Source organism: Prenolepis imparis, unplaced genomic scaffold (genome assembly GCF_030444845.1).
Source record: "Prenolepis imparis isolate NDT839.2.m4 unplaced genomic scaffold, iyPreImpa1.0 SCAF_53, whole genome shotgun sequence".
Lineage (NCBI taxonomy): Eukaryota > Metazoa > Arthropoda > Insecta > Hymenoptera > Formicidae > Prenolepis > Prenolepis imparis.
The window spans coordinates 170,106-196,813 of NW_028141211.1; the positions used below are offsets into that span (position 1 = coordinate 170,106).

General features: G+C 35.5%; 2 protein-coding genes across 2 annotated transcripts; one reads left to right on the forward strand and one right to left on the reverse strand.

The window, feature by feature from the left end:
• Positions 1-1,382: 1,382 nt before the first annotated feature.
• On the forward strand, positions 1,383-20,336 carry LOC145947210 (uncharacterized). Its single transcript, XM_083057009.1, has 3 exons — positions 1,383-1,831; positions 1,905-2,121; positions 20,160-20,336. Exons 1-3 carry the CDS (start codon positions 1,383-1,385, stop codon positions 20,334-20,336), a joined length of 843 nt encoding a protein of 280 aa, XP_082913135.1.
• Positions 20,337-25,520: 5,184 nt separating this feature from the next.
• LOC145947204 (uncharacterized) lies at positions 25,521-26,288 on the reverse strand. The gene has a single exon (XM_083057006.1). The coding sequence runs from the start codon at positions 26,286-26,288 to the stop codon at positions 25,521-25,523; it is 768 nt and encodes a 255-aa protein (XP_082913132.1).
• Positions 26,289-26,708: the final 420 nt, after the last annotated feature.

Consider the following 26,708-nt stretch of genomic DNA (forward strand, 5'->3'; position numbering starts at 1 on the left):
GTCATGCGGGGTGGGGGGGTTCTCCGAGGCGAGGGGTATGACGTCACGCGGGGTGGAGGGGATGTTTCGACAAAGGAGAGGGAGTTTTTTGAGTGTAATATTTGTAAATGGATATCTTTACACTTTTTTTTTTTTATGAGGGATCCTAGACATTTTCCCAAAAAGGTATAGAACAAGCGCCGATGATCGACAATTTTGTACTCACGTTAGTATAATTTTATTACGGAAGCGCCGATGTCCGGCTGCTCGAACTTGTCAACGGAGCGTTCTAGAATCCATAAAACTATGTTTTTCATTTTATGGACATTTTATCATTAGGAAAGAAATGAAGATTTTAGGGCTGACGCTGCGACGAACATGTTGAAACGTGATTAGGTGCAAAAGCGTTGACGTTCGGCAGCTTTGTACCCTCGCGGAAAATCTCCCATAAAAACGAGAGCGAAACATTTTTCTTAATATTTTTTAAGGAAGAATGCAACGTATCGGCGCCAACGTTCGGCAGCTTGTGTCCTTACTCCTCTATCCATAAAACCGATATCTCGGGAAACTATCTTTTGAGATACGCCAAATGTTATAAAAGGAGACAGAATTAGGTGAAATATATAAGGAGGATGAGAGCGCGTCAAACCATAGTACGATTTGAAAGCGTATAGATGCAGCAGTGAAAAAAGTTTAGTGGTTACTTTCTTGTGTCAGAAGTGTCAGTGGCATAATAGTGAATAAAAGAAATAATGGAAAACATCGAGCAGAACGAACGCGACCTGTTGGAGCGGTCCCGCCAAGTCACCACCTTGGGCGAATATTTTGCATGGGCGCTGCGCTGCGAGGAATTTATCAAATTGCTCGAAGAAAACAGCCGTAACAAGCGTCCGCGACTCTCGATTGGAAATAGACAATCTTTGGTGGCTAGAATCGCGCGACTCGAGGGTGCAAAAATTCGATTGCAGAAACAGTTTGTATCCAATGGTGGTGAATACAGTGGCGACAATAACGCAGAAAGACTCGTTTGGCGAGAGATTGATACGGCGTTCGAGAGCCGCATCTTAACCGGTGCGGTAATAAACAATAATTACATCGAACCTCGCCAATTTCTCGAAGATGCCAAAGACATTGTGATCGAACACGTGCAGAAAGTGATGCAAAAACACATTAATGTAAAAGTGAACACCGTGTTTAATGGCGAGTTTGTGCCCGGTGATAAACGCGCCAACAAAAGTGTCAATACAAAAAACTATGAACGCACGTCCGATTTACACGAGTGGTACGAGCGCCGCGTTATCGAGCCCACGCTAGCATCGCTAGAAGAGTTTCAAGAACGCGATAGTGGTTGGGCGTTGTCACAAATAATTAACTTGACTATAAATATAAACAAGTATAATTCAATGCGCGCAGGGTGTTATCTAAACTTGCCGCGAGAAATTGTGACAAAGAGAGCGGTGGTGAACGTGCGATCAACGGACAATGCATGTTTCGCGTGGTCAGTGGTGGCCGCTCTGTACCCCGCTGAAAGACATATGGAACGGGAATCTTCATATCCGCACTATACGACAGTGCTAAATTTACAAAACATTGAGTTTCCGATGACGCTGAACCAAATAAAAAAGTTTGAACATATAAACGATATCTCAATCAACGTCTACTGCATCGAGAGGAAGAAGGAACTATCAATTGTTCCGATACGACTCGCCGATCGGAAAAGAGAAAAACATGTGAATTTGCTGTATGTGGAGGAGGACGACAACGTTGGGCATTTCACGTATATCAAAAATCTATCCCGGCTTGTCAGCACGCAACTGAGCAAACACAATGGTCAAAAATATATCTGCGATCGGTACGTATATTTATTGCAATAAAATTATATATTAAAATAATCATAAATAAAATTTTAATTTTTTCTTTCATAGATGCTTACACTATTTCGGATCGGAGGACAAGTTGCAATCACACATGGTAGACTGCGGAGAGATGAACGACTGCGCCATCAGATTACCAAGCGATAAGGATAAGTGGCTCAGCTTCAACAACTACAACAGAAAGGAGCGGCTTCCGTTTGTAGTGTACGCCGACTTGGAATGTGTTTTGGCAAAGACCGAAGAAGCGACAAATTATCAACATCACAAGGTATTCAGCATCGCTTATTATATACATTGTTCGTACGACAACTCGTTATCCGCGTATAATTCTCGCCGTAGCGTCGATTGCGTTTCATGGTTCGCCGAAGAACTTAAAAATTTAGCGTTACGTATAAAGACTATTTTAACGACAAATGTTCCCATGGTAAATTTAACATCGGACGAGTGGAAAAAATTTCACAGCGCAACGTATTGTCATATATGTGAAAAACCATTTGTACAAGACGATACACGCGTACGCGATCATTGCCATCTGACTGGACGATACAGAGGTCCCGCGCACTCAAATTGCAATCTAAATTATAAAGAATCTTTTTGTATTCCAATAGTTTTTCACAATTTATCTGGTTATGACGCACATTTCATTATCGAGGATATAGCTACAGCGTTCGAAGGGAGCATTGAATTACTTCCGATAACGAAAGAAAAATATATTTCATTTACAAAAACGGTCAATAGTACCAACGATGACAAAGATTGGAAAGCTTGGATAAAATTACGTTTTATCGATTCATATAAATTTCTGGCAACAAGTCTTGATAAATTAGCATCGTTTTTGAATAAAGAAAAACTCAAAATTTTACATTCTGAATTTAAAAATTTACCGACAGAAAATTTTAATCTATTAACACGAAAGGGTGTCTTTCCATACGAATATATAGACTGTGTTCACAAGTTGCAAGATACATGTTTACCGCCGCGCGAATCATTTTACAGTTCTTTAACCGGTGGCACAATATCCGAGAGCGATTACGCGCACGCCGAGAACGTCTGGAACCGATTCTCCCTTCGAACGCTAGGCGAATATAGTGATCTATATTTAAAAATTGATGTCATGTTATTAGCAGATATTTTTGAAAACTTTCGCAACACTTGCATCGCGAGTTATGGACTCGACCCTGCGTATTATTATACTCTTCCCGGATATACATGGGATGCCATGTTAAAACACACATATAACATTCGAATATAACATTCGAATTGCTTACCGATATCGACATGGTCATGTTTATCGAACGGGGGTATACGCGGTGGTTTAAGTCAATGTTCCAATAGATACGCCCATGTTAATAACAAGTACATGCAATCGTATGATCCGTCGAAACCATCCGTCGAATCATCATTTTTAATGTATTTAGATGTAAATAATTTGTATGGATGGGCAATGTGTCAACCGTTGCCTTATTTTCGATGGGTCGACGACATATCTAATTTTGACATATCATCTATCACGCTCGATTCACCTATAGGCTATATCCTCGAAGTAGATTTAGAATATCCGCAACATCTTCACGACATGCACACTGACCTACCGTTTTGCCCGACACGCGACAAGCCGCCCGGCAAGCGGGAAGATAAGCTGTTCGCGACATTATACGATAAAAAGCGTTACGTGATACACTACCGTAACCTGCAGCAATGTACGCATCACGGCCTTCAAGTTACAAAAATACATCGCGTATTACAATTCATTCAATCCACATGGCTTCGCGGTTACATTGAACTCAACACACAATTTAGAACTCAAGCAAAAAATAATTTTGAAAAAAATTTATATAAATTGATGAATAATGCGGTATTTGGCAAAACGATGGAAAATGTGCGTAATCGTGTCGATGTAAAACTCATCACACATTGGGATGGACGATACGGAGCAGAGGCAATGATAGCGAAACCAAATTTTCATAGTAGAAGCGTCTTTTCGGAAAATTTAATTGCTGTAGAATTACGCAAACTCGAGGTAAAATTTTATAAACCAATCTATGTCGGCATGTGCATACTCGACATCTCTAAAACGTGTTTGTATGAATTTCATCACGAGTACATGTCACCGTTCTATCGTGACAGATGCCGGGTAATGTACACCGACACAGATAGTTTAATATATCATATTAAATGTGAAGACGTGTATGAAAATATGAAATGCGATATCGCTAGATTCGATACGAGCGATTACACTGCGGACAATGCGTACGGTATACCGCTTGTGAATAAAAAAGTACCGGGTCTAATGAAGGATGAAAATAATGACGCGATAATGACCGAATTCGTCGGGCTTAGAGCAAAAATGTACGCGGTGAGGGTGGACGGCAAAAAGGACATTAAAAAAGCAAAGGTGTCAAAAGTAACGTCGTAGCGCGTAGTATAACATTCGACGATTATACGCGGTGCCTGAATGACGAGATTGAAATGACACGTCAGCAGTCATGTATTAGATCGAAATTGCATGAAGTGTATACCATCCGTGAGACAAAAATTGCTCTAAGTCCGTACGACGATAAGCGGTATATCATACCTGATTCGACCGACACATTACCATGGGGACATTATCAGATACCCTTATAAAATATAATGTAATATAATGTATGTGCGATATAATGTTATGTAACATATGTATATGTATTTCATATATTGGAACGGAAAGGATGTATTAATAAAGATCTTATATATTTTTATATTTCAAATACTTCATATATTTCATATATTTTTTATATGTTGTACACATTGTATATTTTTAATATTGAGGAATTAATAAACAGTTTGTATGAATTAAATCACATTGTCCTTATGTATCCAAGAATTGTGCGAATTGTCAAATCCCAGCCATTTCACGTAAACCTCGTCACCCCTCCTGCGCAGTACTTTCTCCACGAGATATACGTCCGGATAATTCGCGCTATGCAACTCGTGCTCGTAAAACGCTCCAGCGACAGATGTTTCGCGATAGTCCTCGAGTAGATAGGTTACGGGATTAGTACGCTGCACTTTAACAATTTTAAACACTTCGGTTGTCCAATTTGGTGTGTAATCCTTCTCAAAAAGTTTCTTGTACTTGCTAACGCGTACCGGGTCACCTACTCTGAATTTCGCCGGAGCGGCAATCTTTATGTTACTATATACCGTTTTTAAAAGTTTATCAGCGATCGCGGGGGTGACGTCGACGAGTCGCATGCCGATCGTTCGATGCTTGCGCGCGTTGTAATCCGATACGAGTTCCGACAACGCGTCGATCCACTTGTAAGTTCCGTTCAGCGTAAACATCTTCCACATGTCGTTCTTCAGCGTGCGATTAAATCGCTCGACGACCGATGCCTTCAGTACCGAATATGTAGAATAGTGATTGATGTTATGTTTCCGTATAAGCCGTTGCACGTCGGCGTTCTAAAATTCTTTCCCCATATCGGTTTGCATGTTTCTCGGGCATCTCTTGCTATCTCGAATTATCTCGGCGATAGTGTCAGCCGTCTCGCTTCCACCTTTACTCTTGAGTGGAATGGCCCACGCATGCTTGCTCAACACATCGATGACGGTGAGTATGTAGTGGTAACCTCTGTTGAAACGAGAGTACGGACGCATCTCGACGATGTCAGCTTGCCACAGGTCATCGTATCCCCGCACTATGACGTGTCTTCGGGGAAAATTTTTCCTTGCCGGCGCGTGCAGTTCGTTCACCAACTGCCGTTTCTCCAAACTATGTTGTTTCTTCGCTTCGTCGGTTTTTCTCGATCGCCGTTTATCGCTCGTTTTATGATTCATTTTCATTTGTCGTTCTTCAATAGCCGTTCTTGAGCTGTTCCTGACCCGTTCGTAGCCGTTCCTGAGCCGTTCGTAGCCGTTCCTGAGCCATTCGCAGCCGTTCCTGACCCGTTCGCAGCCGTTCTTGAACCGTTCTTGAGCCGTTCTTGAATCGTTCTTGAGCCGTTCGTAGTCGTTCTTGAGCCGTTCTTGCGTTGTTTACTTCCGTTCTTGACCCATTCGAAAATCGTTATTGATTCGTTCGCTGCCTTGTTCACAGTCGTTTCTAACCTGTTCGTAGCCTTTCCTGACCCGTTCGCAGCCGTTACTGACCCGTTCGCAGCCCTGCTTGAGTTGTTTGTAGCCTTGCATGTAGCCGTTAATGACTTGTTCATAGCCTCGTTCGCAGCCCTGCTTGAGTTGTTGGTAGCCTCGTTCGCTGTTGCTAGGCCGTTCACTACCACTACCACTCATTGTAGTTAGATAGTAGTTCGATAATCCTTCGTAGCTGTTCGATAATTGTTCGTAACCGTTCGATAACCCTTCGTAGATGTTCGATAACCGTTCGATAGCCGCTCCTAACCCGTTCACTGCTGCTCATTCAGGTTGATAGTCGTTTCTGAGTTAGCGTTAGCCGCGCGTTGAAGTTCGTTTATCACAATCTGTATTGCACGCACATCCTTCTCGAACGAAGTCAGCTTCTCATCTGATTCTTTCTGTTGATTCATCAATCTTTTAACGCAGGATTCCACATACAGTTTGTTGACGGCATCGGTGTCAGCCTCAGTTTGCGCTACACGACGAATCTTCCGCGACCTTGCGTCATAGTCCGTAACGACGCGACACAGAGTGTTTTCGTGCACATAATTTTTCACCAATCTATCCCAAGAACCGCTTGTGCCGGTTGCATCATTTCTTGGTTCGAATAATCCAAATTTGTTGATAGGCATTTTTTTTCCCGATACGAGTGACGCTGATCGACTGATTAGATTTGTCGAGACACCATTCAATTTATAATAATGCCTGCTTCGCGAAGTTCCTCGATGATCGACAGGATCTCATTGTCGTGAGCGTTGTGACCAGCTCGGCGCGAAGCGTCCAGCAATCGTACCCGATCCACTAGCTCGTTGGGGTCATTCCAGTGTATGTAATCGATCTTATTGTCGGTTAGCGCCATCGCGTGAGGCATAAATACTCCCTTTCCAGATTTTTTCTTTTCAATCGATATCAATGGTGCGATTATATGTTTGTACTTGTATCCCCTGTTGCTTCGTAATTGGCCTTGTGTGTCATAATTGCGTTTATGCGCGTTCGTCGCCAATAATATGCTCTTGTATTTATGCATATCATCTTCCGTGTAAATGTCATCATCGGGAATTCTCTTGAAGATCAACTCGTATAATCCTGGTGTACCAATGTACCTCACTTTGTCTATAATTATAGAGTCATATTTATCAATGTCGAATCGTTTGTTACCGAGACGCATTTCATTCTTGTCGAAATAGACACCGTACACGTGATCGATTTTCCTTTCTTTGTCGCCACCGAGGAGAGTGCTCATGTACTTGTCCCAGCGGTCCCAAGTGCTTTCGCAATATTTCTTGACCTTCCAGCGTTTGTAATGTGTTTCGAACAAACGATGTTTCGAGCGTGCTGCCCGAGGTTTCGAAAACATTTTCGTTTGCGAGTGATTCGGGTATCATAGGTTGTACGATTCTCGTTGTCGCGAACGGTGTAGAGGTTATCATCGGTTCATCCAGTAAAGCATCCGATGTACGCGGTGTCGATGAGCGATTCGGGTTTGACCGTTTCCTCTTTTTCGGTGTCGCATCATCCTTCTCCTCTTCCTCCTCCTCCTCCTCCTCCTTGTACCGCTTGATGGGTAAGATTTTAATCTTTGCGGTACTTTCCGGCTCGTTTTTCACCGCGATCGAGTTGTCGACAATCTTTTGTAGCGGCTCAATAATAGGTCTAAAATTGGTCTTGACCGCGATATCGTCATCGATCTTACCGGTCTTCAAAGCGCGATGTTTCTTGCGGATTGATTCACTCGTTTTCGCAATCTCCTTCGCTATTTTTTCACGCTCGCGAATATTATCGCTCTCAGCCATGTTGACAGAGTGTCGAACGCTCGTGTTTCACCTCTCTCAACAGAACATCGGCAACGACTAATTGTTTTGCGGTATCGCGAACACGTTAAATCCGTTTCTGTATCGGCCGTTCGTAAGCGAGCTATCCTTATCTATCACTAGAAATCCATACTTTTGCTGCCAACAAGTACGACATAATTCACTGAAATCCTCATATGACATGTCGGTATTCACGTGATCGTTGTACACATGTTTCAAGTTGGTACCTTCCTGTTTAAACAAGATTAGCAGGTTTGCGTTGTCGCGTATAAGATGTTTCGGTATTCTTGCGTATGTCTGACAGAGATAGAAGCAGTCGACGTTCGAGTGGCGTCCCATTGAAAAGTACTCTCTTATCGTATTTTGTTTGTCGCACGCCACGTCATCGAAAACGAAAATCGAGTTTGGACATGCTTCGCTCGGTGGAATGACGTCACTGTTATTGGAGAATGTAAAATAGCCGATTTCATCGATCGACGTCAACAAATTCTCCAGATACCGATATTTTGGCTGTTGCAGCGACTTTGAGTACACGTACACGTTTTCAAAGCGGACGCCGTGCGGGCTTTCTATCAAACTAATCGACACGTTAGTTTTACCGCAATTCGAGGGGCCGCAAACGATCGCGCGTATAGTAGTCGGCAGTATCGTACCGTGTCTACGCATCTCCGCGTCCCCCATCGATCGTAATCTGGCGTCGTAATTCGTCACGCGTATCGCGAAAGGTTGTCGCACGAAATTCATGTTCACACTCCTGACTGGATCGAACGTCTGCCTATTTATAGCTGCGCCGAACTGCGAATTGCTCAGTAACAAAAAAATGTTTGTCTTGCTATCAAGTCCTTATGATATTTGTAATTTGAGCGCTGAACAGCTACAATTTGTGTCGAAAACAGTTTTATTGCGAATGTGCAGCAATTACGTCCACTGCGTGTGGGACAAGCTTCCGGAACATATAAAGGCGGATTTGGAGGTTCAAACCTATCGCCGCTGTTTCGAACATTACAATCGACCGTGGCAGCGAACGCACATTGACGGTCCAGCGCCGATAATAAAAGATTGCAGCGAATGTCAACGAAAATAGGTAGAGGCCTATTAAATCTCGCGATAAACGCACTTCCGATCGAATTCTATATCCCCGGCTATCAGTTTTGCGGTCCGGGCACGCGACTACAAAAGCGATTAGCCAGAGGCGATCGAGGTATCAACCCATTGGACGCGGCGTGCTGGGAACACGATATAGCGTACTCTCGAAGCAACGATCTCATCGAGAGACACAGATAGGATACTCGCTAAGGAAGCGCAAACTCGCATCGTTGCGAGAGATTCGACTCTCGGTGAGACAGCTGTCTAAGCAGCGATGAAAGCCAAGACGAAGTTCGGTATGGGCCTGAAGACGACAAAGACGAAGACGAAGAAAAAGATGGCGAAGAAACGAATACTTCCGGTAGCGAAACGTGGGGGTGTATTACCGATTCTACCAATGTTGGGCGCGCTCGGATCTCTGGTCGGTGGAGCGGCTGGTGTAACAAAGATGGTGAACGACGGAAAAGCTGCACAACGTCAGTTGCAAGAGATGCTACGTCATAATCGCGCCATGGAAGGTCACGGATTGTATCTCGCTCTATACAAACACGGACGAGGAGTTTCAACGAGAAAAAGAGGAAAAAAAAACGTCAAAGAGACGCTAAAAATGCCACAGGGCGTTACTACCAACATACAATTGCTACAACTGGCAAAACGTATGCACATTCCGTATTTTAGAGGTGTTTTCATGCGTGATTCATTACCGATCGGTGGTATATATCGAAACGAGAGCGGCATCGTAAATTTAGATAACGCTAAAGGATCGGGTACTCTTTGGGTAGCGTATGCAAAGAGGTAGGATCGCGCTATATATTTTGACAGTTTCGGCAACCTTCGACCGCCGAATGAATTGGTGCGATATTTAAATGTGACAAAGACAATACACACCTGTTCAAACTTACAATCAAAGCATTTGTGGACAATTGTGCTTACAGTTTCTCCGAGCGGTCGATGCACGTGAATTTAAAGACTGACATTGCACTATTTAACTCAGTATTCGTTTAACAGTTTAGTCAACATGTCTATGACATTCACACTGACCGGGAAGAGTAGTGTTCTCGCGGTAAACTACTTTCCCGCCGTAGATTTGAGCGACGATGAATACGAGCTAGGTCTAGCGGATTTTGAGACTTATCATACGATATCGAACGTGAATTCCTCGAATAATAAATTTTACTTTGGCAAAGATGACGCAGAAATTACGATTCCCGAGGTATCGCACGAGCTGCAATCGATACATGAGTTTTTGAAACATGCAATTTCACGAAAACGTCCGCGACACGCTGTTCGTGACGATGATAAAAAACACGCTGACACCACGCATATTCGGACGAATGACGACGGTGACTTTGAAGCTGGAGAATATCCGATAGTGCTCCGCACTAATTATAATACGATGAGGAGCGAGATTAAATGCGCCTACAGAATGAATTTTAGCAAGCCTAACAACATTGGATCGCTGCTAGGATTCTCGAACCGTATACTACAGCTGCGAAAATGGTACAAGTCGGACATGCCGATTAATATTATCAACGTGAACATTATCCGCGTAGAATGTAATGTGACCGCGGGCGCGTACAGCAACGGCAAACTCGTTCATACGATACATGAATTTTCACCGAGGGTACCACCAGGATATAAGATATCGGAAACACTGGCGCATATCATTTACCTGCCGATCATCGTGCGGAGCATTACGGATTTAACGTTACGCGTTGTCGACCAGGACAGACGATTGCTCGATTTTCGAGGAGAAGAGATCAGCATTAGATTGCACGTACGACGACGACAGCGATAACGTACGTGTGTGGCGTATGAGATGCTCGTGTTGAACGGATTGAAAGACACGAGAGATAACACAATCTTTACGGAGTCAGCGACAACAACAACAACAACGTTGACATTCACTAATATCCAATCATCCGGTTGCACTAAGAAAAAGAAACTGAACGCATCAAACGTTGCGTTTTTACAATCTTTGGGATTCGCGGTGCGAAACATTTGAACAATGACCGACATCCTCAACATTGGAGACGAGCCAATCTTCGACGATCGCATCGTCAAGATCGAGACTCACACGTACAACCCGTTCGCTAACACAACATTCGGACACAGTGATGAGATAAGAATACCCATACAACAACAGGATCTGTATACGTTGCTGTATGAAAGTTTCCTATACATCGAGGGAGAACTAAAGATAAATAAACCAGCCGAAGGATCTGCTGTGATACTGAGAAATAATTGTGTCGCATTCATGTTCGATGAGATTCGATACGAACTCGATGGCGTGGAGATTGATCGCAACAGAAACGTGGGAATAACAAGTTTGCTCAAAAACTATGTAACGATATCATCCGATAGAAGCGTGATTATGAGAAACGCCGGCTGGACTGATCCGACTACTGCAAATGGAAACTTCAATTTTTGCGTACCGCTCTACATGTTATTGGGATTTTGCGAGGATTACAGACGAGTGGTGATTAACGCTCGTCATGAGTTAATCTTAATACGATCGCGCAACGACAACAATTGTCTGGTTGGAGATTCGACGCTGGAGCCTGTGATCAACATATTCAAGATACAATGGCGAATGCCACATGTGTTGTTGAACGAGATTAAGAAGCTGTCGATGCTGCGCGCTCTGGAAAGCGGACATTACCTCAGCATGGGTTTTCGCTCGTGGGATCTGTATGAGTATCCGCTATTGCAGCGTACAACCAAGCATTCATGGGCCATTAAGACAGCGACTCAGCTGGAGAAGCCACGATATGTTATCTTCGCTCTGCAGACAGGTCGGAAAAACATCATGTCTGAGGATATAAGTCGATTCGACGATTGCAAGATGACCAATGTGAAACTCTATCTGAACTCGGAATGTTATCCGTACGACGATATGAATCTGGATTTCGATAAAAACAGATGGTCGATTCTGTACGATACGTATGCGCGTTTCTGCACGAACTATTATGGATACGAGTATCTGGAGCCGAGTCTCACCGTCTCAATGTTTCTACGTAATGTGATTACGTAGAACTCCGTTCGTGATCATCGATTGTTCTCGACAAAACGAATCGGTCAAGAGCGCAACCGTGGATGTGAGATTGGAATTCGAGTGTAAGGAGAATGTGCCGATGAATACCACTGCGTACTGTCTCATCATACACGATCGCGTGATCCAATACAACCCGTTGATCAACGTGAGTTGGTCTAGTAAATTAATCAACAGGGTAGTTAAATTAATCGACCACACTAGCCAATGAATTTGTCTAAGTTATGACTAAATGAATGTTATGAATAAAAAATAAAAAACATATTTAAATTTGCTCCTGGACCTAATCATGGAGCCTACCCGTATAGATGATTTTCCAACTGTTTAGTATACGCCGGCGGATATACAAGGCGTTATTTACAAATAACTATATAAAAGCAAAAAGAGAGAAGTATTGTTTCGAAGGGTCTGAATAGCTTAGAGGTAAGAGCAGTCGCTCGGAAAGCGAAAGACTCGGGTTCGATTCCCGATTCAGCGACTTTCGGACCAATATTTTTCTCACTTAAGAAAAAATTTGTAATTAATAATTTCAAGTTATACTTTATAAAGACCACAACCATATGGTCGATAAAGTCATAACTTAGACAAATTCATTGGCTAGTGTGGTCGATTAATTTAACTACCCTGAAGATGATTTTGTTTTAAACATGTCTAGATAAAAAATAAAATTATATGGCGATTCATCTATTATAGATAACTTCCAAATAATATTATTTTTAAGACTGCTTATGTAAACACAGTTATAGAAAAAATGTAAATTATAAAAGGGATATAAAAATATATTTATACTTTTATTTATAAGTTTTTATCGCTTAAGTTCTACTACTTAAATACTTTTATATGCTATGAAACCAAATTATCTGACATTATTTTAGATAATTTAGTAAAGATAACACTTTTTTTCATCTTAGATGCAGATATAGATAATACAATACATATTTTTATTATCTATATGAAGATAAGATGACGCCAAAATTTCATCTAGATGATCATATATATAATTTTATTTAGATAACAACAAACACTGTCTTGGTGAATTTAAGGTAAAAGAAACACAAGAATGGGGTTCTATCTCCCAAAAAATCTCGCGGATTGTTCTGCATATATTATGCCTACATTATGTCAGATAAAAATATGTTATGTTCCAGCAAATTTTTGAAATATTTGTTTTATGTTAATACAAACGATGAATAACACAATTTAGTAAGAATTATTTCATTAATATTAAAATATTACTTGTTTTATATATTGCATAAGTTTATTGTATTATAGTAAAATTGGATTTAATAATAAAATAAATTTTATTATAGTATTATATTCATTTACATTCTTTTATATAATATTATCAAGAAACACGGTAGTGTCTCGCGCCTAGTTGAGGGCGTAGCCGACTCCCGCTTTAGCGAGGCACCGTGTATCTTTACGCGAATCGGACAGTTGAGTCTATTATAAATTTGGAATCCTCAATAACGGCTGAAGCAATCGAGTTTATACTAGTCTCAATCGATAGATTGAGTTCGAATTATATAATGAAAGTGTCTTTGTTTCTGCTCTACGTGATTTGTAATCAGAGATATGATAATGCAAAGTCTAAATATGAAAAATTTCTTGTAAGAAACGTCGTCGTCGACCACGCATACATAGTAGTATCGTGCTACACGTATTCACACGTATACAACACATGCATACACGTATATCACACGTACACAACACATGCAATAGATTGCATGTATTGGTAATGTCCAACTCTCACGTTTTACAACAGATTGAGCGTTAGTAGCGCTCCACGATATTGACAGCGTGAGGGGTTATGTTGATGACAGCATGAGGGGTTATATGTAGTGTACACATCTCTTGATATGTACACACGTAACATGTATGTGTCTTTTGATATTTATAATATATTATATACTTTCATAATATAATATCTATTTTCATGTTACGCAATTATTTTTTCATAAGATTAACAATTATATTCTTATGAGAAATAATAGGATGATTGCGTAACAAGAAAATGATTGCGTAAGAAGAAAATAGATTATTATATTATTATGAAAAAAATATAATATATCACATAATATGTAGTATTATTACATATCACATGTATTTAGTAAGTATGTATTGCAAAATGTAGATCCTTTTATCTATCTATTTCTTTCTTGAATGCATATTTATATATTGATATTTGCAACTACTTTTTTGTTACGTTACCATTTTAAACCATTTCTTTCATAATAATAACTACTTTCTTGCTACACTTGCTACCACCCTACTATTTCTTTTATAAGTACATAATTATTATATAAAATAAGGAAGAGCGAATAATTATTATCTTTACATTATTTATTATTATTAGTTTTTATTCGCTTCCTTATTTTATATCAATAATTATGTACTTATAAAAGAAATAGTAGGATGGTAGCAAGTGTATATATTAATACAATGATATTAGTAATGATTCTTTTGTGTGTTACGCTACCATTTTATTATTTTTTTCATAAGAATAACTTAATTTTTTTCTTATTACGTTATCATCCTACTATTCCTTTCATAAAGATATAATTGTTGAAATAAATAAAAAAGTGAATCAAAATTAATAAATGATATAAAGAGATTACTTATAAAGAATATGTATTTATATATATATATATATATTGATAGCTTATAGTACCCACATAGCACTGCTATGAGAATTATTGAGATATCAAAAATGTACATTTTTTTATATTTTCATTTTACATTATTTTTTATTATTAGCTTATATTTACCTCCTTGTTTTATATTAATAATAATATATTTATGAAAAAAACTATTCGTATAATAACATAGCAAGAAAGTATTTACGAATATATAATAATAAATTTACTAAAGAATGTATGTATATATATATATATATATATATATATATGTGTATATATATTCATAAATACTTTCTTGCTACGTTATCATACTAATATTTGTTTCTTTCATGAATATATAATTTATTTAATATAAAACAAGGAGGTAAATATAAGCTAATAATAAAAAATAATGTAAAATGAAAATATAAAAAAATGTACATTTTTGATATCTCAATAATTCTCATAGCAGTGCTATGTGGGTACTATAAGCTATCAATATATATATATATATATATATATATATATATATAAATACATATTCTTTATAAGTAATCTCTTTACATTATTTATTAGTTTTTATTCACTTTTTTATTTTATATCAACAATTATATCTTTATGAAAGAAATAGTAGGATGATAGCGTAATAAGAAAAAAATATAGTTATTCTTATGAAAAAAATAATAAAATGGTAACGTAACATTCAAAGAGTCATTACAAATATTATATTAATATATATATATATATATATATATATATATATGTACGTCCAAAGGCAGTTTTCAGGACGTTTTCTAAAAACATGATATTTGTGGATAATAGCGTAGTAAATTCTGTCTGGAATACTTTCTCGTCAAAAAAAGGCAGTAATTTTGGCAATATTTTAAAATTTATACGGATTGGCACTTACCAGGTCAACTATTTATTTAACTAAAGCGACATATATCATTTTATTTAATGCTTGTATTTTATAGATTTTACACTTACTAGTAGTTTTTCATTATTTTTGTGTTGTAAAAAAGAAAATTATCAAAATTATATACAATTTTTTCGCAAGTCCTCAATTCTACCTTTTAACCAAATTATTCTTTATAGAAAAGGCAGTTTACAGACTATTCATTTTTTTAATAAAAAACAAAAATAATTTATTTTACCAAAAATTTTTTAATATTATATGAAAAATTATGTTAATCCTAAGTGTAATAAAGTACTAAAATCCAGTATTAAGTAGAAGCAGGGTAAAATTTTGAATAAAAATGCAGGTTCTGAAACCAATCACTTCTTCAAAATTATATTATATGTTAGAGCAGATTTCAGGTCTCATAATTTTAAATATGACATTGAAAACAAAACTATTAAATTCTTATAAAAACTGTTAAAAAAACAAAAAATGGTTCAAGGAAGATTAAAATTAAATTATCTGAAAACTGCCATTTCGCAGTAATATATAGATCTGGAAACTGCCATTTTACTTATATTATATATAAATCTGAAAACTGCCATTTTACTATTATATATAAATCTGAAAACTGCCATTTGAGCAAGAACTTTAATACTTTCGGCTATCTAGACGTAATTTCAATACTTAATGAAGTTCATGCTACACGTTTAGCTTTATATTTTATTATCAATATTTGGCGCACTATCGGATTAACATAATCCACAATGTTAGCTGTGCTCATCGGATTTTGTCAATCTGCAGAACGAAATCGGGTCTGAATGAAGAATTCATGGGAAATGAATTTTATTTTACAAAATTACGAAAGTCATTGTTTTTTATGATGGGCAAATATCTATTTATGTAATTATTTAAAAAGATTCAATAATTTTGGTCTTCTATTAACGAAAATTCAACGGTCTGAAAACCGCCATTTTACTATTATATATAAATGTGAAAACTACCATTTTACTATTATATATAAATATGAAAACTGCCATTTGAGCATGAACTTTAATACTTTCGGCTTTCTAGACGTAATTTCAATACTTAATGAAGTTCATGCTACACGTTTAACTTTATATTTTATTATCAGTATTTGGCGCACTATCGGATTAACATAATCCACAATGTTCATCGGATTTTGTCAATCTACAGAACGAAATCGGGTCTGAATGAAGAATTCATAGGAAATGAATTTTATTTTTAAAAATTACGAAAGTCATTGTTTTTTATGATGGGCACATATCTATTAATGTAATTATTTAAAAAGACTCATTAATTTTGGTCTTCTATTAACGAAAATTCAACGGTCTGAAAACTGCCATTTTACTATTATATATAAATGTGAAAACTGCCATTTTATCTTATATATAAATCTGAAAACTGCCATTTTACTATTATATATAAATCTGAAAACTGCCATTTGAGCAAGAACTTTAATACTTTCGGCTTTCTAGACGTAATTTCAATACTTAATGAAGTTCATGCTACACGTTTAGCTTTATATTTTATTATCAGTATTTGGCGCACTATCGGATTAACATAATCCACAATGTTAGCTGTGCTCATCGGATTTTGTCAATCTGCAGAATGAAATCGGGTCTGAATGAAGAATTCATGGGAAATGAATTTTATTTTACAAAATTACGAAAGTCATTGTTTTTTATGATGGGCAAATATCTATTAATGTAATTATTTAAAAAGATTCAATAATTTTGGTCTTCTATTAACGAAAATTCAACGGTCTGAAAACTGCCATTTTACTATTATATATAAATGTGAAAACTACCATTTTACTATTATATATAAATATGAAAACTGCCATTTGAGCATGAACTTTAATACTTTCGGCTTTCTAGACGTAATTTCAATACTTAATGAAGTTCATGCTACACGTTTAACTTTATATTTTATTATCAGTATTTGGCGCACTATCGGATTAACATAATCCACAATGTTCATCGGATTTTGTCAATCTACAGAACGAAATCGGGTCTGAATGAAGAATTCATAGGAAATGAATTTTATTTTACAAAATTACGAAAGTCATTGTTTTTTATGATGGGCACATATCTATTAATGTAATTATTTAAAAAGACTCATTAATTTTGGTCTTCTATTAACGAAAATTCAACGGTCTGAAAACTGCCATTTTACTATTATATATAAATGTGAAAACTGTCATTTTATCTTATATATAAATCTGAAAACTGCCATTTTACTATTATATATAAATCTGAAAACTGCCATTTGAGCAAGAACTTTAATACTTTCAGCTTTCTACACGTAATTTCAATACTTAATGAAGTTCATGCTACACGTTTAGCTTTATATTTTATTATCAGTATTTGGCGCACTATCGAATTAACATAATCCACAATGTTCATCGGATTTTGTCAATCTACAGAACGAAATCGGGTCTGAATGAAGAATTCATAGGAAATGAATTTTATTTTTAAAAATTACGAAAGTCATTGTTTTTTATGATGGGCACATATCTATTAATGTAATTTTTTAAAAAGACTCATTAATTTTGGTCTTCTATTAACGAAAATTCAACGGTCTGAAAACTGCCATTTTACTATTATATATAAATGTGAAAACTGCCATTTTATCTTATATATAAATCTGAAAACTGCCATTTTACTATTATATATAAATCTGAAAACTGCCATTTGAGCAAGAACTTTAATACTTTCGGCTTTCTAGACGTAATTTCAATACTTAATGAAGTTCATGCCACGTTTAGCTTTATATTTTATTATCAGTATTTGGCGCTCTATCGGATTAACATAATCCACAATGTTCATCGGATTTTGTCAATCTACAGAACGAAATCGGGTCTGAATGAAGAATTCATAGGAAATAAATTTTATTTTAAAAAATTACGAAAGTCATTGTTTTTTATGATGGGCACATATCTATTAATGTAATTATTTAAGAAGACTCATTAATTTTGGTTTTCTATTAACGAAAATTCAACGGTCTGAAAACTGCCATTTTACTATTATATATAAATGTGAAAACTGCCATTTTATCTTATATATAAATCCTGAAAACTATAAATTCAAGACTCACATGTTACCAAAACTTCAAGAAAATAATTCACTTCTGTTTTTATTCATATGATAGCTTCTGCACACATGACGCGACAACGCTTGCCACACGACAAAAATAATGCGGTAGCCAATCAACTTACAATTTTTCCAGATCGACAGATTAATGAGATTTTAGTAGTTCATAAGAAGTTTATATATAGCAGTAAAATAGCAGTTTACAGGTCACTTAATTTTCAACAAGGAAATATCAAAATGTCTAAATATTGATCCTATTTTAAAATATTCTTAATTATTCTTTTTTGAAAAAACAAACTAAAATTGTAATTTTCCCTTAATCATTTATTTATGTTTGCAAACATGTCCAACGGCAGTTATAAAAACTTAGCATATTTGATGTACTAAAAGACTATATATTCACTTTATATAAGGTTTACCAAGTAGTTAGTATTGTAACTAAATTATTCATAAATATATACAGGATATATAAAGCTTACCTTGCAAATAATAACAGTTGTATATATTTAGTATAAAAATTTTGTATTTATTGGTACTTTTAAGGACTTTATATAAAGAAATGAAAGATTGGTAGTTTTCAGAACAGTCCTTAAAACTGCCGATAAACATATACAGCTTTCAGGACCGACCTGAAAAACACCAAAAGTCCTCGAAACTGCCGATTCACGCCAAAAATTGTCCCGACAACTACCAATCTTTCATTTCTTGACATACATATATATATATATATATATATATATATATTAACCTAAAAAACAGTGTTATTAATTATTTATTTATATTGCTATATACAGGGTGTCCGGTAATAGTCGCATCAACCGTCGTGTGCAGATTCCTGGGATCATTTGGAGACGATTTTTCCTCAGCAAAAATGTCGAGACACCAATAATTTTCGAGTTATAAGCGATTGAAAATAAAGGGTTTTTCGCAAACTAAGCCTTGTGGAAATAAAATAATAATAAATTCACATTCTTCAGTTAATTTTAGGTAGAGTTTACTTTAATAGAATTTTAATTTAAGGCTTAGTTACAAAGATACATGATGGCAAAAATTGAAAACATGCAAAAAATAATGACCTCCCTCGACATTTTCGCTGAGGAAAAATTGTCTCCAAATGATCCCAGGAATCTGCACACGACGGTTGATGCGACTATTACCGGACACCCTGTACATGTATATAGCAACATAAATAAATTAAAAAATTATTTTTTGTTGCATTTTTCCTAGTATGCCATAATAGAAGTGTCCGTCGTCCCACTTCACTTGATATTTTTTATCAAATTGTACGTTTTGAACGTCAAAATCCACTATATCGTCCGTGTTAATAATAGCTTTCACACCATCATCGAATTTAACATAGGTAAACATTTTTTCCACATGTGCACGTGCTGTCGCCGGCCGGTCACACTTCGCCATATTCAATATTTTTAGCTTTTAGGGACCCGTTTCACAGTTTCACCAGAGAGAAACCTGAGAGCGGCCACCGCGATTTAGCGGACGCGTGTACTGATGCGCCCCCTGACAAAGTGGACATGAACTACGTCGTAACGCTCGGTAAAAAATATAGAATATGGTTCGAATCCGTGATATGGTTCATATCCGAACTACTCAGATAAGAACCAAGTTGAGAACCAAACAGAGTCAGACAAGGACCAACAATCCATCGCTCTGGCTTTGTCTCACCAACGATGAGCGTCTCGTGGACTCGTGCGGCGGCAGGCACGAGGTTTCGCCTTTTACGCGTAGCGTTCGCGTAATTCGGAAAGAACAGAATTGCATGATGTTATAAATAAATAAACCTGATCTAACAATTTATTGAGTCTGTTTCTAATAAAATGTATTATTATATATTTTCCCGTCCAAGTCATTCCTTAAATATTTTAAGATTAGTGTATTATATATATAATAAATATTGCATGATTGTTAATATTGTATTTCTTTTATAAAGAATAACAAAAATTAAATTGTAAAATACCGTATTATAAAAAAAAAAGTTGGCACTCCGGGACTCGAACTCTATCGGTCGCAAATGCAAAAGTATACACGCGCGCCTTAGTGTCCGCTGCCATGGAACTTCGAAAAATCCGTCGCTACGTACAGTACTTAACGTACAGCGGGCCGCATGCCCAAATTTACCTGCAAATTTCTCCGAAACTAAGGCCCATTCACTCAAACCCCTTTAGAGTTTTTATGTACTCAACCTCCCCTTTCGAATGAACTATGGCTCATTCCATTTGGCATTTCGCAGTTCGTGCCATCTCCTTTAAGTCATTTAATTAATTTTTAATTTTTTTTATAATTTTAATTTAATTTGTTCGATAGTTATTTTTATACGAGAAATACTACCACGCGTATATGTTTTATAATAAATTAATAATATATTTTTGTGTTGAAAAATTATTTTTTTCTTTAATTTTAATTTTTATTTTATTAAATGTTAACACATATACTCAATTGCGAATTATTATATGGATGAGAAAAAATCCCCATTGTGTGTAAGAAATTTCGGAATTCTTTGATATCTTCCTTTCATATTCGCGGCAAGTCACAAACGATTCGGAAAGATAAGCAAGCTCACGAATCATCTTCGACAGAATTTCGGAACTCTTTGATGATAGATCATGTTGCTCGTATGTTCTTGCTCTTCAAAAATCAGAGAAAAAAAACTTGTAAAATATATATATCATATAAAAGTGTATAGTATGATCTGGTACTCCGCTTGGCAGTTTATTCGAGACTGTGAAACAGTTCGCAGCCGGCAGAAGTTTGCATTCACAAGATTGATTAGAATAAGTTAAGTAAGTATATAGTAATTATAATTAATACTATATATTTCTATTTACGTGCGCGCGCGCGCGCGCGCGCGCGTGTGTGTGTGTGTGTGTGTGTGTGTGTGTGTGTGTGTGTGTGTGTGTGTGTGTGCGCGCGCGCGCGCGCGCGCGCGGGCATGCGTGCGTATGTGTGAAGAATCTCTATATACAGGGCGTCCCATCAAAAGTGGCCATCCCCTTTTATCTTTTAAATTAAAAGAATTAGACCATAACAAATATATATTAAATTAAATGGTTCAAAAGTGAACTCTATTGTGAGCATAATGGTTGCTTACAAAAACTATCTGTGTTAACGAACGGGGAGAGGTATGCATAATTTTTTTATAATGTATATTTGTTATGGTCTAAAACTCTTTTAGTTTAAAAGACAAAAGGGGGTGGCCACTTTTGGTGAAACACCCGTATATTATATATTATATATTCTAGTAGACACAATTAAGAAGAATAACATCAATATATTTTATATACTTAATCGGCAATTTAATTGTAATGTACGTGCAAATGCAACATGCCTTATACGTAGAACATTGTATTGATGTTATACAATATATTACTTTTATTTTAATTGTGTTTGCTGGGATGTATGTATATACATACATATAAAACATTAAATATTTGCACAAACGTAATAGGTTTTTCTATTACAGAACAAAATAGAGGCAAAGAGAAAATTAGAAGAATTATTACAAAAAGAGGAAAAAATTAAAAAAAGAAAGAAAAAATTAGAAGATTTGTTAAATGATTATAGTGGTGATGACGAAGCAGATGATGAAGAAAGGTATATATTGTTCTATAACATATGTATAACTATATATATATATATATATATTTAAAATATTATTTGTATATTAAAGTTACACACACACAAATACATATTACATTTATATATATATATATATTTTTTTTTTTTTTTTTGTTAGATCCATTGCTGATGAAGTGCAACATGAACAGCAGCAACAACAACAGCAGCAGCATCATCACGAAACATCATCAGATGGTTCCCATACGCAGCATCGGGCTGGCGTAAGGCGCGCCGAACACGATGCGAGGTATATGTTTATAAAATTTCGGATTTTTCGTGTATATATATTTCATCAATAGAATAACACAACATTTACGTACATACAATATAGTCCCTCTAATTATTAATAAATAAATAAAATATACAACTCGTTTATAACTAGAAAAATATTGCAATTAATCATAGATGTTATAATAATTATATATGCAAAGTGTTTCAAAAGGAATGGGTCATCAGTCATCAGTATTCTAGAACATGATTGTACATATTATTTTAAACAAAAAAGTTTATATAAACACGTTTATATAAGCTTTTTTGTTTAAAATTATGTATGATGATTATTCCTTTTGAAATATCTTGTATATGTATATAATAATTATATATAAATATTTGTATAATGCATGTTCTTTACAAATTGTGTCTTTTTACAGAAATATCAAAAATTATAATCTTTGTATAAAAACATATACTGGAGTTTTTTAAAAATTAAACTTTATTATATTACGCAAATTCAAGTATAGGAAAGGCAAATAAGAGCCAGGCGCAGAAATAAAACGCAAAAATTTTGTTAAATAAAAACAAAATTCTTTAATCTCTTATTGTTACAAATTCTGAACGTTTCGGTCATTGATTTAATGTAATCTGCCGAAGATGATCCCAAAGAAGGACCGAAACGTTCAGAATTTGTAACAATAAGAGATTAAAGAATTTTGTTTTTATTTAACAAAATCTTTGCGTTTTATTTCTGCGCCTGGCTCTTATTTGCCTTTCCTATACTTGAATTTGCGTTTTGTATCAGAGCCTTTTTTGTTAGTTTAATTTATTATATTGTTAACTATTATATTAAATTACAATAATTTTAACACACACACACACACACATGTAAAATAACAAACACATTATTATATATTAATATTAAAATATATATGTACATTGTTACATCCGCGGTTTGACCCCGCGATATATCGAAGCGCGCCGCGACTGGCATTTGCGCCGGGAAATAATAAGATATATTAAGAAAAAAGTTCAAATTAAACTTTAATTAACAATACAAATTATATATATACATATATATTATAATTTAAATTATATATATTATTTCCCGGCGCGAGTGTGTGTGTCGAGTCGCGGCACGCTTCGATATATATCGCGGGGTCAAACCGCGGATGTAACAAAATGTACATATATATTTTAATATTAATATATGATAATGTGTTTGTTATTTTATATGTGTGTGTGTGTATAAATATATAAATTAACTATATCTTTCTCTTTATTAAGCTATAATACATGTTTCTCTCTGTTTTATAGATATAAATGGTCTGCGCGTAGAAATGAGACGCGAGACCAAACACGTAAAGGAAATAGAGAAAGAGGAGGAATGGGAAGCAGAGGAGGAAGAGGAATGAGAAGAGGAGGAAGAGGAATGAGAAGAGGAGGAGTAGGAAGAGGAAGAGGCCGCGGAACAATCATTTTTAATTATAATTTTTAATTATTTTTTAAAAAATATTTTATCCTAATCATAATTAAAAAAATTTGTTTGAGTTTAAAGTTTTTTTAAATAACATAATATATTAAAATATAATAAAAGTATATAAATAATAATGCCATTAAGTAACTATAAAAGTATCATTAAAATTGAATAAATTTATTAAAATTTAATAAAAGTCTAATTTTATTTTATATTATAATATTATAATATTTAAAAGACTGATTATTTTAGTTATTTTATTTTATTATTTTATTATTTCATTGCACTTTATATTATTTTATTTTAAATATGTATTGTAAAATGTTATTTTGACAAATATATAAAAATGTGATTTTTTAAATTAAACAATTTGTTATATATATATAAATACATAAAACAACCCAGCAAACACCAAGTAAAAGCCAATGTCCACGATGCTAGAAATCGGTCCGAGTTCTCGGACCGAGAAGTTTGTAGCCAAATTAACTTGCAGCTTTTACGGAAAAGCGGCTATTTTATTGGCTACAAACTTCTCGGTCCGAGAACTTGGATCGATTTCCAGCATCGTGGACATTGGCCTTAACAATTATATAACTGTTACTTGGTATTTGCTGGGAAATTACTTTCTTTCTAAAATCACATTTTTATATTTGTAAAAACATTGTACAATACATATCAAAATAAAATAATAATATAAAGTGTAATAAAATAATAAAATTAAATAACGAACATATAATAATGTATATATTATATATATATATAATATTACATACACATACACATCTCACATACAATAATCTTAAAGTGTCAATTGTTAGCTACTCATATAGAGCATTTCCAGGAGACGCCACGTGGAGGCCAACTGACACATAACTCGGAATTGTTTAAAATATAAACATATTTGCTAATAAAAAATGTAAATATCTTGCATCTAAAATTAATATATAAAAAAAAATAAAAAATTATGTTTCAATTTTAAAAAATTCCGAGTTAACTGTCTCCCTTTTTATTCGATCCGCCCTAAGGCCGCGAATTTTTACATATTTTTTACTCGTTCCGCATTAAATGCCACGAGTAAATGTAAAATAAGTCAGATCGTACCGCTCGAAGAGCCGCGATCATTTTCCTCGTTCCGCATTAAATGCCGCGAGTAAATGTAAAATAAGTCAGATCGTACCGCTCGAAGAGCCGCGATCGTTCTACTCGTTCCGCATTAAATGCCGCGAGTAAATGTAAAATAAGTCAGATCGTACCGCTCGAAGAGCCGCGATCGTTCTACTCGTTCCGCATTAAATGCCGCGAGTATAAATGTAAATAAATAAGTCAGATCGTATCGCTCGAAGAGCCGCGATCGTTCTACTCGTTCCGCATTAAATGCCGCGAGTATAAATGTAAATAAATAAGTCAGATCGTACCGCTCGAAGAGCCGCGATCGTTTTACTCCGTTCCGCATTATATGCCGCGAGTAAATGTAAAATATTTTTTCCTTACTATATGAAGTAATAATTGCAAAAATTATTTGCACAATGATCAATTTTTAGATAATAATATAAAAATAATGAAAGGCTTTCGTACTTTTGTGTAAGTTAAAATATATAAGTTTATACGTTTTGTTATTTTTTTGGCTACTCTTTATTCTATTACAAAACTTTATTTATTTGATAAGTTTTTTACTTTTCTATTAAATGCATTGATTTTCTTCGCAGCACGATTATTATATCGTGTACGCGAATATATTTTAACAGTTAATAAAAATTTTAACGCTTGTATGTGATGATTGTAACACTTATCATTCGTATCAAACCATCCAGGGTGCGTTTTATTCGTTGCATATATACCTTTATTTGCAATCTTCTCAAGGACCTGTGTAGATGCCCAATTATGTTGCCATGTCTGATTAAAGCTCATCAATTGTGTTTTGATTACATCTGTAAAGAGGCTTGTTGGTCGAACTAATTTCGTAATTGTCGGAGCATCCTCATCTTCATTGGGATATTCACGATATTCGATGTATTTTTCATTTGGCGTCGCATCTTCCATTGGCGTTTTCAACATTGTTGCACGACAGTTTTGACAATTATTCCTTTCGAAACATCGTCGTGCCACATATCCTGCAAAATATGTTATCGCATTTTCGTCATAATTACTAAGCATACTTACATTATTCGTGTCTACATCACATTCTTCGAGAATGTCTGCATGTTTTTCAAAAAATTCTGTTACCACGGTATTATCAACATCATCGTTATCATCATCAATAATAGCAATATTATTTTTATTCATACAATTTTCAACCGTTTTAACCAGCTGATTTGGTTTATTAATGAGAGCCTCACTTTCAGGACATTGCACATTGCCTTTATCACTTGTTTGAATATAACCTGTTGAAGTTATATGTCTGAATGACAGTCGGACCATTCTTGCTGTTGGATTAGGATTAAATCCTCCGCGTTGCCGAATTTTTGAAAAAAAATGTTCTACTGAATCTTGGTTACATAAGCCTGTTGCAAGTTCAAATTCTTCATTTTTATTTGCAAGTTCCTTATACAGTTCAAGAATTGCTTGTGTTGTAATGACAAAACCTTTAAAGCAAGGAACTTTATTTATTTTGTCCGGAAACTTAGACCATCCTGAAGACCATTGCACAAAGTTTAATAATAGATTTTCAATATCAGGATTTTTTCTTGATAATGGCCGTTTTCCACCGAATATGACCTTAAGACTGTACGAATTGCAGGCATCAATTACGTTGTTCATATACTCTGCAAAATCAGCTGTTGCTTTCCATGTATTTGAATTTAATTCTTTTTCGTCACCAGCTAATTTTATTGCAGCTGC

What these genes read in the sequence shown, in the direction of transcription:
- LOC145947210 (XM_083057009.1), top strand. Translation starts at nt 1,383, where the DNA reads ATGCGCGCAGGGTGTTATCTAAACTTGCCGCGAGAAATTGTGACAAAG. An exon ending in CAAAAATATATCTGCGATCG is followed by an intron (nt 1,832 to 1,904) that starts GTACGTATATTT and finishes TTTCTTTCATAG; the next exon opens with ATGCTTACACTATTTCGGAT. An exon ending in CAAATTATCAACATCACAAG is followed by an intron (nt 2,122 to 20,159) that starts GTATTCAGCATC and finishes CGAACTACTCAG; the next exon opens with ATAAGAACCAAGTTGAGAAC.
- LOC145947204 (XM_083057006.1), bottom strand. Translation starts at nt 26,288, where the DNA reads ATGGTCCGACTGTCATTCAGACATATAACTTCAACAGGTTATATTCAA.